The 15854-nt window shown below is 39.9% G+C and overlaps 2 protein-coding genes across 2 annotated transcripts in view; both read right to left on the bottom strand.

The window, feature by feature from the left end:
- Positions 1 to 15854, bottom strand: part of LOC134527334 (protein espinas-like) — a 1109625-nt gene that overhangs the window by 666577 nt on the left and 427194 nt on the right. The gene's annotated exons all lie outside the window — the stretch shown is intronic.
- On the bottom strand, positions 770 to 6750 carry LOC134527333 (uncharacterized). The gene is made up of 2 exons (XM_063359913.1): positions 4309 to 6750; positions 770 to 2631 (listed from the first exon to the last, which is right to left on the bottom strand). Exons 1-2 carry the CDS (start codon positions 4605 to 4607, stop codon positions 1716 to 1718), a joined length of 1215 nt encoding a protein of 404 aa, XP_063215983.1. The 5' UTR covers positions 4608 to 6750; the 3' UTR covers positions 770 to 1715.

Raw genomic sequence — 15854 nt, 5'->3', positions numbered from 1 at the left:
GAGCGCTGCACTACTCGTGGTAGACGGCTCTCGCCTGGTCTCCTTGCCTCATGGGGCAGGAAGAGTGCCTCCTGCCCCGGCCAGTTGGAGGTCCCCTAGCGAGGTTTCTAGCGGTTAGCAGCGCCATCCAGAGAGTTCACTTCACAACACTGTGGTCTTTGTTTAACACGGAGGAGCTAGAATATTGATTTATCTACCTCACACCTGGCCCTTAGCACGAGTGGAAATAATGTTCTAATGTTTACTCATTAGTAATGTCGCGATGACACTAGCCAATTTTGTGAAATCTAAGTATAAGAACAATAAAACATTTTTTCTCTTGAAAAGATTACTGTGAAAGCCATTATAAAAAATGTGTTAAAAAATTCATGACGGCCTCCGCCAACTGAGCCAGCTCATTCATATATCAGAGCTGGTGCGTGAGTGCCTTACGGTACTGCCAGTGGCTTCAGCACACTATCGCCTCACTCAGCATGAGCTTGTAGCGATTTGAAATGCGCGCGTCATCGCGGGCCTCCGGCACTTCGCTCCCCTCATCCTTCTCCCTCCTTCCCCCCCCCCTCCTAGTGTTTGTTCAATTTGAACTCGTTTCCCCCACCCTTTCAATATGCGCATGCGCGCGCTGCGGCACGAGTTTATAAAACCAGCTGCAGACATGTTGAGGGTCTTCTTCTACTGGTACCTAGCCTTTGTGAGGCTTGGTTGTCAGCAGTAGCTGACCAGTTGTTAATTTCACTAGCATGTAGTCCGAGAGCTTCGACTTAAGCTACGTTTTCCAAGGACCACGCATGCGCGATGCGCGATGCGTGATGCGTCACTGCGTGACCACGCAGCACTTGAACCTGTGTGTTGAAACGGGGATGATTTCCAAGGCCGCGCAAGCGGGGGTTTCCCGCTCGCCGCGGCTGCGTGTCGCGGATGGGCATCGCGCAGCAGTTGCCTGGCCCCCGACTTCAGCGTGATCACGCATGCGATTTATCTGGAGTCAAAGAGTTTTACTGCAGAACAGGACGAGAAATTGATTGATTTAGTAAGGGAGCATCGTGTGTTATATGATTTGCATCACTGCAAGTACAAAGACAGTATTGTTCGAGAAAATGTGTGGAAGGAAATTGCAGCTTCTTTAAACAAAGGTGGTAAGTAGAGAGTTTAATATCTGTGTTAATAATAAAATAAATACTATGGCTCATAAAACGTGGTCTTAAAAAATGTTCTTACTGCATTAAAAAAACATCTTACGGTTCTATATAGTTGTTACTTATTTAAAAATAGGCCAAGTTTAAAAAATATTTTATGCAGTGTTTAAACTAAACCAAAAATAATTTACGTCGGTGTGCACCAGGAAATGTGGAAATAAAATATGTTCCATTTTGAAGTAGTAGGTGAGCCTAGGGCAAGTTATCACAATAAATTGTTTTCTATCTTTTTTTAAGTTTGATAATATTATGTCTTATTCTTCTAAATGCACAACAAAAATTATGTTTTTTGAAGTTTATAATCATATGTTTTCCTATTTATAGTTACTTAATTTTATGTCAATACTAAGGATAATGGCACATTTGCTAATAAATTATCTATTTTGACATATTATATTTACAAATTTTACACTCAAATACAAAAATACACAGCATTACTATAGCACAAAGAGAATATATTTTTTTTTAAAGAAAAGAATAACATTTGCATTTACCCTTTCTTCACGTGAAAAATACTTTTTAACTTGTTTTCCTCACATGATATAATTGCCAGCTTACTTGTCCTTCTTGGCTGCAAAAGTAATTTTTAAATTTGTCTCGTATGCTATACGCAAGATGAGTAGAATTACGTCCTTGTCTTGCCATGGGTATCATATTTTCAGTAGGGAGACACACATTTCGGTCCTCTTCTTCACCCGGGCATGGAATTCTTGCAGATCTTAGATGATTATGTATTATGCATGATGCGATGACCAGAAGATCCACTGTGTCAGGCTTGATGGCGATGGCAGTGAAAAATACTCTAAAATATTGGCAAAGTATTCCAAAAGCGTTTTCACACGTACGTCTAGCTCTACAATGGCGATAATTATATATTGCTTTTTCTTCATCACATTTAGATTGTGCCCTTGGGTAAGGACGCATTACTGAGGAAGTCAGCTGAAAAGCTTCATCACCCAAAATAACGTGTGGCATTAGAGTGTCAGTTCCAGGAAGTATAGCTGGTTCAGGAAATCTGAATGTTCCTTCTGAAAGTCTTTGTCCTAAGACAGATTTAGCAAATATGCCTGCATCACCTTCTTTTCCATAGGAACCAACATCTATTGCTAAAAACTTGTAGTTGTCGTCTACAAGCGCAAGTAACACAACTGAGAAATAGTCTTTGTAATTATAAAACAGAGATCCAGAATGTTCAGGTTTGATTATTCGGATATGTTTTCCATCTATCGACCCACAGCAGTTGGGATAGTTCCATTTGCGATGAAAACCAATGGAAGAACGTTTTAAAACATCTTGGTCAGGTGATGGTATTGAAGAATTCAACATTTTTGAACAAATAGATTGCAATGTCTCTTTTATAATAATACTTACCCAGCTAGGGCATATTCTGAATTGAAACGCCAGTGAACGAAAACTCTCTCCCGTGGCCATAAACCTAAAAGAGAAAAAAATATATGTAGTTATTTATTTTAACTGCTTCAGGCTATCTTGGCACCGAGTCGGTACCCAGAAAGTTCGAGGCCACTATTAACTTAGTGATCCCGTCACCTTAGACTAGAAGAGTAAATCTGTGAGATGTATATCTGTGTGTAAAAACATTAGCTATTTAAACATATTTTATTTTATTTTGGAGGCCTTTTTGGGGAATCGTAAAAACCCAATAAACCTAAGGATGTGAAAAATACCAGTACCCTAACTCACGACTCTTATAGCACTTAGGTTGACGTTTTTTAATTTTTTGCTGCTCATAAAAACCTCACGAAATATGTTTAAGAAAAAGTTTGATCATTTATTTACACAGATTTTTGAATTTTACAGCAGAAGACTGCAAAACGAGATGGAGAACCATTCGCGACTCCTACAGAAAAAGCAACAAGAAACTGAAAACTGGGTCGAAGACAGGTTCACCGGCATTTTCAAAATCGAAATACAACACAGAAAGCCTGAAATTCCTTGATGAAACCTACAAAGAAAGAGCGTAAGTACTCTTTACCTTATGTATTAAATAAAATTTGTATAAACAATATAATAATTGTTGAATGTTTATTAAAAATTATATATTCTTTATTGAAATTATTGGAGCTGTTGCAATTTTTTTGGTAGGTTTCAAATGAAATATATATTTATTAGTTGAAAGAACTTCTTATGAATTTATCAAAAAAAAGTTTGTGTAAACCCAAATACACCAGATCAAACTACTCACGCACGCGTGTGTGTCAACATAGCATAGCTGATGGCACTGTTGATTTAATTTTTTTTTTCAGATCAAAATCAAGCATCAACATAAATGAAATAATTGAAAATAATCAAGAAACACAAGAAATGGTGGATGACTGTCCCTCTGAAGAGTGCAACCAATTTCAAGAAGAAGAAAGCGCTCAAGAATCTACAAATTGGCCTAGCGAGCAAACAAGTTCTTCAGAATTGTTAAACAGCTCCATTAAAAAAAGAAAAATTACAGTAAAAGAAAAAATGTTAGATGAAATAAGAAAAGGTCGTGAAGAAAGAGGGAAAATATTAAAAGATCTACTTGAAAACCGCGGCCAAGATCGTTCGCAACATCCGATAGACATATTCTTCCAGAGCATGTCTGAAACTGTTAAGCAATTCCCCCCACACCTCATTGCGGAAACTAGATTAAAAGTGTGCCAAGTTGTGTCTCAGATGGAACTGAGATCGTTGATGGAGCATCAGAACCAGACTAATCCTAATCACCAACAATGTTATCAACATGTGGATATTGGCAGCGGTTTTCCTGTCTCTGTCATAGATCCCACCCAAATTTGTGAATCTACTGGCAGTAATAGCTTGATTCATTCAACAGATAGCTGTAATTCTAGTGGTAACGATGCTAATGTGGAAGAAAGTGACTTCGTGAGACTAATTTAGAAAATAACCAGTATTAGTTCTGTGAGTAGATGAATGCATAGTCAGAGACATTTTAGGAAATTCATCAGTACATGGACATTTAAATTTTTATTAAACCTATAATTTCAATATAATTAAGTAAATATTTTTATATTTTGTTTTCGTTTAAGTACTTTGTGTATATAAATATGAAACATTAAAAAGAAAAACATTACATTAAAGAGGCTTAGTTAAATTTGTTTACCTGAGAGTAAGACATAACTTCTGTTCAGCAGATATTGGCCTTTTGACTCTGTTGCACTGCGATCTCGTGATGTCTTCTTTAACAAAGCCTAATATTGTATCAAATATCTCAGTCGACACTCTGAAATATTCTCTAAATTTAGTTTCGTTATCAATTAAGTGACGTAATATCAACACACTATAACATCCCTCGTCTTCTCTCCTTCTAAATATATCGCTGTCATCTTCTAGGAAGCAGGAGAGCAATAAATCATCATCAGCATCTTCCTCCAACAAGACGGCAGAGATCGCTGCTTCCATCGCGCAGACTTGTTTCCCGCGTTCTAACAAAACAGACCCAGGTCAGTGATCACGCATGCGGCGATCACGCATCACGCATGACGCATCGCGCATCGCGCATGCGTGGTCCTTGGAAAACGTAGCTTTAGTCTTCGTGCGTGTGCGACCTCAGGGGAGAAATGTAAGTTGAATCGAGTCGTCAGTGAGGCGGTGGCCCTCACCCTAATGTAGAATCAGTATTGTTTAAATTTGTTCTGTCTAAATTCCTTTTCGGCCGCCACCATCAAAAAGTGTTTGGATTTCTGCTTTAAATTTAAATTTAACTTAACCTTCGCTTCCGTTTTTCTGTTTCTACCTGTCTCCCCCTGAGACGTCGTCGCACGTATTTGTTTGGTAATGCTTTTCAAAGAATAATGTAACTTCTTTCTTTCGTGTACCTGCACTTTGCAGTAGTTTTGTAAATGTAACTTTTTTGTAATATAACTTCAGACAAGGAAATTATGTCCCTTTTTGACGATCGTTTATTGGATCGTTCACTGTGTAGCCGGTTTACCCAGACAAATTATAATTGTCAACTAACTCGTTTTGTCAGAAATGTTAACGTAATATTTATTATGTATTAATATTGAATTTGTTCTTGCGTTAAACGTAACTGTATCTGAATATTAACGTAATATTGATTATGAATTAATATTGAATTTTAATAAAATGTCTGTGTACCTGAAACCTTTAACCTTGATTACCCAACTGCTCCATTCACGTAATCCACAGTCCTAGCCAGGCTCTGGTCTTCCTTCAATCCCTAATAGGCCCCCACCTATTACAAGCTCCTGAGACCCAGTGTGTCCGGCCAATTATCGATATTCCCCGCCTGCCTGGACGTCAACCGTGTTGAGATCACTGCAACGCGGGTTGCGTGCCAACCTGCGGCCAGGCGTTCTGTGCCGCTGTAAAACCTACCAGAAGCTTGGAACCACAGCAAGAGCATGGGTGACAAAAGCAATAATTATTCTGAGAAATCCCTTTAAACAAGACTGTGTTTTAAACACTAAAGCTTTTTGTTCTTTTTCAATTATCCAATTCATACCTTTTGGAGTAGGTAATGTAGTACAACATCGTAGTCAGAGATCTCACATACAGAAGTACATACAATTCCTTACAAGTCACACAAAAAAATTAAGAATTTTTTAAAGCTCAAACATGAACAAGTATTCTATCTCTGCAAAATTCCTGAAAAAAAAATATATAAATATTTATTACGTACAGAATGGCTTCTGCCAACATATGACTTTCTGATTTCACATTGTTACGAGGTGTGTCGTAGAAACGTATATAAGTATAATCAGCTGTGAAATCTCTGGACATACCCTGAGGAGAAAAAATTATGTATTATTTAAAACATTAAAAAGATTACAGACCTGCATGTCTTCAAAAAGCTAATAGTATACATGGAAATTTGCAGTGAAATAATTTTTCCTGTAACATTATGTTGAGGACTAGTTCAAGTAGTTGCCACAAGCTTTAATACTTTCTCAAAGACTGCAAATTACAATTCCAATATTACTTTTATATTCCACTATGTTCTGAGGACTTATGATTCGTTTTAATGTTTTTACAAACTTTAATAAATTATGTCCAATATCATAATATCCAGCAAACATATTCTTTCAAATTGCCCTACATTATGAAATGAAATGCAGACCAACATGAGGTGATCCAAACATTCAGCTTAGGATTTAAAATTGGTGAAATTATAACAAATGCTTGATTAAAAAATAATACAACGAAAATATCATGGTTTAAACATATTACATTTAAAATTAAATCCCTTTCCACAAAGTCCTCAGGCGTAGTTATATTACGAAGTAGCTACCTTTTTCTTCTAAGAATATTTTGTAAAAATCTATAACATTCTTGAATAATTTAAGAACTTAATGTACATAAAATCATCGTGATAAAGGGGGCTCCTGCACCAGGCTTCTAGGCTGTGTATTGTGAATGGGGTCAATTACCGATTGCTCTGACGTCAAAGCGGCCATTGATGACTCAAAATGGATTCAAAATTAATCAAAATTGAATCAAAATTAATCGACATTCCTTAAAAAAATTCCCTTTTCACGAGAAAAATTCACGTTTTCAGGGAAAATTTCCAATTTTAGTCCTCAAAAATGCCATCGGCTTCGAAATTCCTAAAAACGCTTAAATTCCTTAGTGACTATTCGCTCTAAGCCGCTCCTTGACAATTAGGATGCTATGGCCGCCATATTGGATTACCACATTACCATTGCAGTTTCCGTTACGCCCGCCATCTTGACAATCCGTAATTATTATGCTAGAAATCGGGAAAAAATTATATATCACAAAGAAATTTAATTAATTTAATTTTAATAAAAAATATTGAATAAAACAGTTGAACATATCGTTACTGTCGTCATCTTGAATTCTAGAAAAGTTGCACATTTCATTATGTTTGCCATCTTGGACGTGTATGACATAATCGTAGCGCGTTTCGTTACAGAAACCATCTATTATTCCTGAACGTTGCACTTTTCGTTACGCCCGCCATCTGAAAATCCGTAATTTTTATGTCAGAAAATTGGAAAAATAATTAAATTATAATTTTTTTATTTAATTAACTTTTAATAAAATATTATTTAAACACACTCTTACCTCCTTGTTTCGAACCCGGTGAGGTCCAAAATAAAAAAATTACGATATTTTCTCCACGGAAACCACTGACTCAAGAACCTCCCACCACTAATCCTGAGGTGTGTATATATCGCCAGCTACTGCGACGTCATTTCCGCCATCATGTTTTCGTCTGCTGGAGGCCACCATCTTGTTTTCGTATGCTAGAGTGCACAACCGCCATGTTAGTTTAATTTTTGTCCACTAGAGAGCAGTATTCATTTATTACTACTGTGGCACCCGCCATCTTCAAATTTAGGCTAAGTCCTTGGAAATTCGTAATTATGTAGCTAGAAATTCGGGAAAAATTCCAAAAAATCATCAAAAATAACACATTAGTATAATGATTAAATCGATCGATTCCAGCCCTTGGTTCGAACTTTGGTCAATGCAAAAAATATAATTCGGTTAAAATCATACAATTTACTTTAAATTGTCATAAAAGTTACATGTTTAAGAAATAGAGCAACACAAATTAAAATAACAAAAAAAAATATTACATAAATTCTACAAATACAAACAATTAAATTACTAGCATTTCTCGATTTCTACAGTCTTCTTAGAAGGCGAAGCGAGACGTTTGCACGCCTTGACATGTGTTTTAGAGTCAGTTATAAATAATAGTTGATTAACCAGGCATTTCTATTCAGTAGCCAGACACGTAATAGGTGGCCATGCACATCCAGTCGGTGACAAGACGTGTCCAGTCATTCGACAGGCATGAATATTCAGTGGTCAGGCATGTATTTAGTGTACAGCTATTTTCAAGGTGTTGGCTAGACACGTCCAGTTGGTAAGTCACTTCCAGATTGAGGTCAGACTAACAAGATCAGTTAGTGGCGAAGCACATCCAGTAGTTGTTGGCTAGACACCTCCAGTATATGGCTAGACACCTCCAGTCTATGGCTAGACACGTTTATTCAGTGGCAAGAAAATCACATCCAGTAGGTGACAAGACGTATCTAGTTGGAAGTTAAGCCTTTCTATTTAGTAGCCAGGCACGTAGTCACACGTCCAGGTGCTTTCAGTTTGTGGCTAACATGACCAGTTATCAGCTAGGCATGTCCAGCCTGCAACAAGACACGACCAGTTGGTCGCCAGGCATGTATTATACGGTCAGGCACGTCCAGTAGGTGTCAATACGCACCCAGCCGGTAGCCAGGCGCATCGAGTAGATGGTCAAACACATCCATTCAGTAGCCAAAATATATTTTTTCGTCGATACTTAACGAATATTTTAAACAGTTCATGTACAAAATCATACGCATAGGCTACGCGTCTTCGAACCAAGAGGTTTCATTCACCGATATTCAACCAACATTTTAAACAGGCCATGTTCAATGTCACGACAATAGACCACTCGTCTCCGAACCATTAGGCCAATCATGTCCTGACTACAGACTTATCGATTCTCATTCGTCGTCAAAACGAAAGCACACATGGACACAAATTCAACTGTGTGTGATACGATCTCGTCGCAGGAATATGACATCGGCACCAAGAGCTCCAATGCTACAATTGATCAAATTGGCCAAAAGCTCGAAGATCTCTAAAGCTGCAAATATTCCAATTGTCAAAACAGCTCCAACTGCTCCAACTGCTCCAATCGCTACATCAGCTCCAATTGGCCAACAGTTCCAAGAGCACCAAAGCTCCAATTGCTCCATCAGCTCTATGTGCTACAATTGCTACAAAAGCTCTAAATGCTCCAATTGCTTCAAAGTTCCAATGCTCCAATTGATTCAATAGGTCAACAGCTCCAAGTGCTCCAAAGATCCAAACGCTCCAAAAGCTCCAATTGCACCAATTTCTCTAAAGTTCCAAGTGCTCCGAAGTTCCAAGCGCTCCAAATGCTCCAAATCTCCAAGTGCTCCAGTACTCCAAGAGCTCCATTACTACAAAGCTCGAAAATCGTCCAAGACCTCTAATGTTCCAATTGCTCCAAGACCTGCAATGCTTCAAAGACCTTTGTCTCCAAAAGTCACTGTTCCAATTACTCTAATAAGCTTCAACCGCTCCAAAGATCCATCAACTCTAAATGCTCCAAATGCTCCAAAATTTCCAAAGCACCAATTGCTTCAAGATCTCCAATGCTCCAATTGCTCCAATTGGCCAACCGCTCCAATACTCCAATTTCTCTAATGGGCTCTATAAGCTCCAATGCTCCAAATACACTAACAGCTAAATTACTTCAATTGGTCCACGTTTTCCAATGCTGCAAGTGCCTTAACTGCTCCAATTGCTCCAAGTGCTCCAAAGCTCCATTTGCTCCAAGAGCTCCAATGTTACAACATGCTCCAATAGGCCAACATCTCCAAGTGCTCCAAAGCTGAAATGCTCCAATTGCTGCTACAGCACTATCGGCTACAATTGCTCCAATTCTCCAATAGGTCTAAATGCTCCAACGGCTCTATCTACATGCAGCTCCAAATGATTTAATTGGCATTTTTTGAATTAACTTAGCCAGAAGCACATTCGAAAAAGGAAGGACATTCGACAAAGAGGAAATACACTCAGCAAAAAGGACGCACATTTTGAACATAAATTCGACAAAAAAAAACAGCTTATGAACTACTCTTTTGTTAGGCAAGGATTATTTGTAGTACAAACCAAATTTTTTTTGTAATATTTTTACTTTTTTTTGTTTTTTTTTTAATTTTTTTATTATTCTAATTTTTATTTTTATTATTTTTATGTGATTTTTTGATATTAAGAATATCGTATGTTAGTTTTTCTCCGTGTGTATCTGATTATTCCTGTCAATATTTTGAAGGTATTTTGCGAGTGCTTCTGGTTATTCCTGTCAAGACTTTTGTAACAAAGCAAAATAAAAAAACTTTTGAATTTGAAAATTTGAACCGAGAGCTCCTGATTACTTCTGAGAAATCGATCTCTGTATGATAAATTTCTTTTGCTTAAGAGTCACGTAATTCTTTTTCTAGTTACATTTAAAATGTGAATTCTGCTACCAAATTATCACTAAAATATTTTTATCAGGTGGAATTCAAACAAAAGATAAACATTTATTATACAAATAATATGTTTTGAAACAGCAGAGAAGAACAATCATGAAGGACGAATTTCCTTCTCCTTGGTGTCTAGCGAAGCCAACCTTTTCTTGCGATCGTTAGTGAGCATACCGCATCCCACATAAAGAAATAAATAATTTTACCTTAACACTACACGAGACGACATATATATTGGCAAGAATATATACTACTTGCAACTAGTTCTTTTGCATGAGATAAATTAGCTCTCGTCGCTGAATGGAGACAAAGACAGTTAAAATCCATGTAATCTCGTAGACTTGTAACTATATAGGTAGTCTCGAAGCATCGTAGATTTGAAGCCTCGTAGCTAGTTGAAGCCATGTAGTCTTGTAGTCCTGTAGTCTCGTAGCTAAATTGCAGCTAGGCCTAAGACTTTTTGGAGCAAAATACTTTTGGCTCCCTTTACTGTCGGAGCAAAAAACTTTTGGATCCATTTACTCTTGGAGTCAATGACTGTTGGAGCCAATGTAGGCTGGATTCAAGACTTTTGGCGCCAATGACTGTTTGGCCATTGAGTGTTGGAGTCAATAACTGTTGGAGATAATAAATTTCGGAGGCATTATATCCAAATGCAAAATTGGCGGTAGCATCCTATTGAGTTTAATGATTCCTTTTCGTTAATTGTGCTTTGGAGCACTTGGAGATGTTGGCCTATTGGAGCATGTTGTCACATTGAAACTGTTGGAGAAAATGGAGCTTTGAAGCACTTGGAGCAATTGGAGCTATAGGAGCATTTGGAGCTACGGAACTCTTGGAGCATTGGAGCTCTTGGAGCTTTGGAGCATTGGAGTTCTTGGAGCATTGGAACACATGGAGCTTTGGAGCACTTGGAGCAATTGGAGCCCATTAGAGCAATTGGAGCTTTGGAGCTTTGGAGATCTTGAAGCAATTGGTGCTTTGAAAATGTTGGAGCATTTGGAGCATTTGGAGTTGATGGATATTTGGAGTGGTTGAAGCCTATTATAACTATTGGAACAGTGACTTTTGGAGCCAAAGGACGTCAGAGAATAGCAGGACTGAGAGAAATTGGAACATTGGACGTCTTGGAGCAATTGTAACATTGTATATCTTTGAGCAGATGGTAATTTTGAGCTGTTTGAGCATTTGGAGCTTTGGTGCTCTTGAAACTGTTGGCCAATTGGAGCTGATGTGGCGATTGGAGCAGTTGGAGCAGTTGGAGCTGTTGTAATAATTTGAATATTTGCAGCTTTAGAGATCTTCGAACTTTAGGCCAATTTGATCAATTGTAGCATTGGAGCTCTTGGTGCCGATGTCATATTCATGTGACGAGATCGTATCACAAAAAGTAGAATTTTTGACCATGTGTGCTTTCGTTTTGACGACGAATGAGAATCGATAAGTCTGTAGTCAGGACATGATTGGTCTAATGGTTCGGAGACGAGTGGTCTATTGTCGTGACATTGAACATGGCCTGTTTAAAATGTTGGTTGAATATCGGTGAATGAAACCTCATGGTTCGAAGACACTTAGCTGCGAAATCCAGCAGAGCATCATAAGCCGACCCAAAAATTCCGAAAAAGAAAAGAACTCATGAAGAACATAGAAATATTGCCGTATGTTAAAGGCACAACTGAAAAACTGGCTTGACTGCTAAAAAAAACACGACATATATACTATCTCAAAACCCATCAACCAGATAGAATGTATTCTGGGGTTGGTTAAAGACAAAACACCAGCCGAAAAACAGGCAGGAATATACAAAGTACCTTGCTCGTGTGGGAAAGTGTACATAGGGCAAAAATGCAGAAGAATTACAATCAGAATAAAATAACACATAAGAGCCTACAAATACTAGAACCAACAGTCAGCCATAGCAGAACATTTCATCGAAACCAAACCCAGCATAGAATTTGACAGGTCCTGCACAATAGCCAACATCCCAAACTATCGCCTGAGAAAGTAAGAGAAGCAATAGCGATTATGAAACACCCCAACAACATCAACAGGGAAGTAGGCTACCGGCTTTACAAAATATTGGAACAACTGTGGATAACTCGAAAAATTGAGACCAGGGGGAAATTAAGGCAGTTCCACCAGAATAAACCAGCCAGCCCACTCAACCTATAACCCTTCCATTGGCTAACCACCTCAGCCAATCAGGAGTCAGCAAGCCTGTCATTGGCCAACCAGCCCAGCACACCAGAAAACAGCCACAAAGAACCCTTCCATTGGCTAACCACCTCAGCCAATCAGGAGTCAGCAAGCCTGTCATTGGTCAGCCAGCCCAGAATACTGCCATCCAGACACTAGGGTATAAAAGTACCTGCATCCTCTGCACCAGTCAGTCAGTGTCTCCGGGCAGTGGCTCAGAGAGGACAGCCTCTCTAAGGCCTAGCTGCACTTTGTTAGAAAAGTGTTGGTCAGCCATCACTGCTTTATGTTATAGGCTACCTGTGGGTCGGGTAGCCGGTGAACGCGAGGTATGGCGGACAACAATCACAACTCGCAGGGTAAGGACATGACAATGGACGCCCAGACCACGACAATGAAACGGGGTCGTCCACAATACACGGATGCAGAAACACGCACCAACGAGGGGCCACGGGGAAAGAAACCTGCGGCTTGCTCAGTCTCCCTGAAGAGGGTCCGACGCCGGAACTCGTTTCAGGACAGCTAGGCCACGTCCAAACTGTTCCAACAGCCAAGCAACCCAGTAAAGGCGCGAAAGGTCGCCCTTCGGCCATTGGCACAACCAACCGTTTCACTGCTCTGGCACAAGAGGGAACAAACATAAACACACCTGCACCACCGCAACCCAAAGACAACTCAAGCAAGTACAAGGACGTACCTATAATGTTGCGCGACACCAAAAAGCTGCGAGAAATCGCGCACTTCCTCACGATACACAAATTACAGTTCAAAAACACAATTACACATCGACGGGAACTGCGGCTAGTATTTGAAGACAGGGCCGGCTACACCACGGCACTCACCTAATTCAAACATTCAAACAAAATGGCAATCACCACCACACCTTCGCTCACCCCGATGAGCGCAACATCAAAGTCGTGATCAAGGGATTGCACACCGACATGGAGGACGCTGAGATCCGGGCGGATCTTACAAACAAGGGATTCGCTGTAATCGTCCTCCGGAATTTTAACGCCAGGCGAAAGACAGAATCTGGAGCTCAAACCTACGCACGGTAGGGGACATTCTGTGCAACCATTGCACCCACTTCACTAAACATCTTCGGTGCGAAAACAATTTTCTACACCACAGTCTCAATTCAGAAATACAAGGCCCGCCCTTAGGACATTGCTCAATGCAAGCGCTGCGGGGGTTTCGAACACACTCACGCGAGATTCAACAACCCGCCATTGTGCATTAGATGCGGCGGAAACCACACCAGGGGGGAATGCCAGAAGGCCGATGACGCCGAGAAGTTTTGTTTCAATTGAAAAACTGGGGGACACACAGCGGCCTGGAAGCAATGCCCGGCCTACCTCAAGATTGTGGCCAGTAGGCGTATCTCAAACCTAGGTAAGACACAATAGTCTGCGCAACCAGCTGCACCGGTAAACAACTGCGCGAATTCCCCCCCCCTCCCCCCGCACCACCCCACCCGCTCACAACACCGCGCACCTGCAGTCAACAGCCAGCAGCTGCGTGCACAAAAAACCTCGGTACAGGCCCAAACACGACAGTCCTACAACGCAGTTGCAGCAGGGCGTTCAACAACCGCCACAAACACCACACACACCCCGGCACAAGGCCGGCTACAAGGAAATGCTTTTGGAGGAATAGCAGAGCTTGCGGAGATTCTCAGACTCCGTGACTTCGAAAATCTACTCGCACGACTCAGGCCAACTTTCGACAGCATAAGAGCTGAGCCAGTCCTCGAACAAAGACAAGCCATCCTCCTGGCAGCCATATTCAAACTCGGCGCACCCTAAAATGGCACAAAACCCGGGGAAGCACTTACAGATCCTAATTTTTAATCCAAATGGTTTACAACATAAACTGTACGAACTAGAACAATGCCTTTTTGTCTTTGTTGACGGCATCGATGTCGCTTTCATTTCTTAAACAGGTTTTAAAACACATATACGCCCGTACATATGTGGCTATACAATCTATAGGACCGACCGAACCACAATGGGTGGGGATACAGAAATTTTAATTAAACAAGGTATTCAGCACCATCCAATAACTATAAATGTCTTACAGCATATAGAGGCTACCAGTATAAATATTCGTAATAATAACTCACATGTATGTATGTCTGCAGTTTATAAACCACCTAAAGCTCCACCCCCCCTCATGCAAGACAACCTAGTTAAATTAATGGAGGCAGGGGAACATTTCTTTATAGCAGATGACTTAAACAGTAAACACACCGACTGAGGATGCGCACAAACAAACACATGCGGCAGGATTCTCCATCAACAGGCAATTATGTCATTTTTTCCCCAGACTCTCCAACATGCTACCCAAACCAGGGGGCTCCAGACATTTTAGATATAGCCTTAGGGCGTGGCCCGCCTGTCTGGCCGGTAATAAGCCCAAACTTCTAATTAAATTAAAAAAATGGGTGCGTGTACTGAGGTACGCGCGTGAGAAGTTATACTTCTTTGGCATCATTAAAAAATAGTTTTTAATTGCATGCAAAAATAGTGCGTGGAGTCCCTCCGCGCGGAAGAAGTGAAACTTCGTAATGTGGAAATGAAAATAGGAAGTGGTAGAAATTGATTTTTAGTGAAATCATATTGTATCAAATCAAACTAAAAAAATAAAGGAAATAAATTTGTAACGATTCATAGATTGATTTTCAGAGAGAGACCTATTGAATGTCTATAAAACTAACTTTTTATGAGAGCAGATTTTCATGAAATAAATCATGAAATCATTCAACTATAAAAGCTGTTTATTTCATTAAGCGGACGGGTTCGCCCCAAGGATAAAATTGACGTGGCGAGAACTCGTGTACATAGAGAAATGACACACACTCACTATTTATGTGTCTATGAAACATTATTTTTTTCTGCAATTTAAATTGTAATGTACAAAAAGGGTATTGAAAATTGAAACAAATATGGCGACACAACAAATGTCAGGATCTTAATTTTTTTCTTACTCTCTACTTAGTTCCTTACAATAGCATTCACTCTCGCTCTCTCTCTTTCTATTCCCCCTCCCCAGGAGCGTTAAACGTTTAACGCAACCTTGTTGGAAGTCGCATTAGAAGTATAACTTCAAAAAAGTCACCAAAACTTTTTAAAATTAAATATCCCCGAGTAAACACCGTCCTGACACGCGATTGGCCGAGTAGCCTGTCAGCCAATCACAGCGCGACCCCCTACAAACAAAACAGATTGGCAGTCCCGCGCCAGCTCAGTCACCCGCATAGAAAAAAGAGGGAGGAATAGAAAGGCCACTCTCTGAATAACAGCTAGAACGCTATTTGCAGCGCTGTAGTGGCCGTGCACAGTACTAACCGTATAAACATTGGTGGAAGAATGACCTAAGTAGCTATTTATGCTTAAACAACCTATGTCACAAGCTAGCA

The sequence above is a fragment of the Bacillus rossius genome, chromosome 1 (assembly GCF_032445375.1).
Source record: "Bacillus rossius redtenbacheri isolate Brsri chromosome 1, Brsri_v3, whole genome shotgun sequence".
Lineage (NCBI taxonomy): Eukaryota > Metazoa > Arthropoda > Insecta > Phasmatodea > Bacillidae > Bacillus > Bacillus rossius.
Note: the sequence above shows the minus strand (reverse complement) of the source record. Positions and strands in the feature narration are given on the sequence as shown.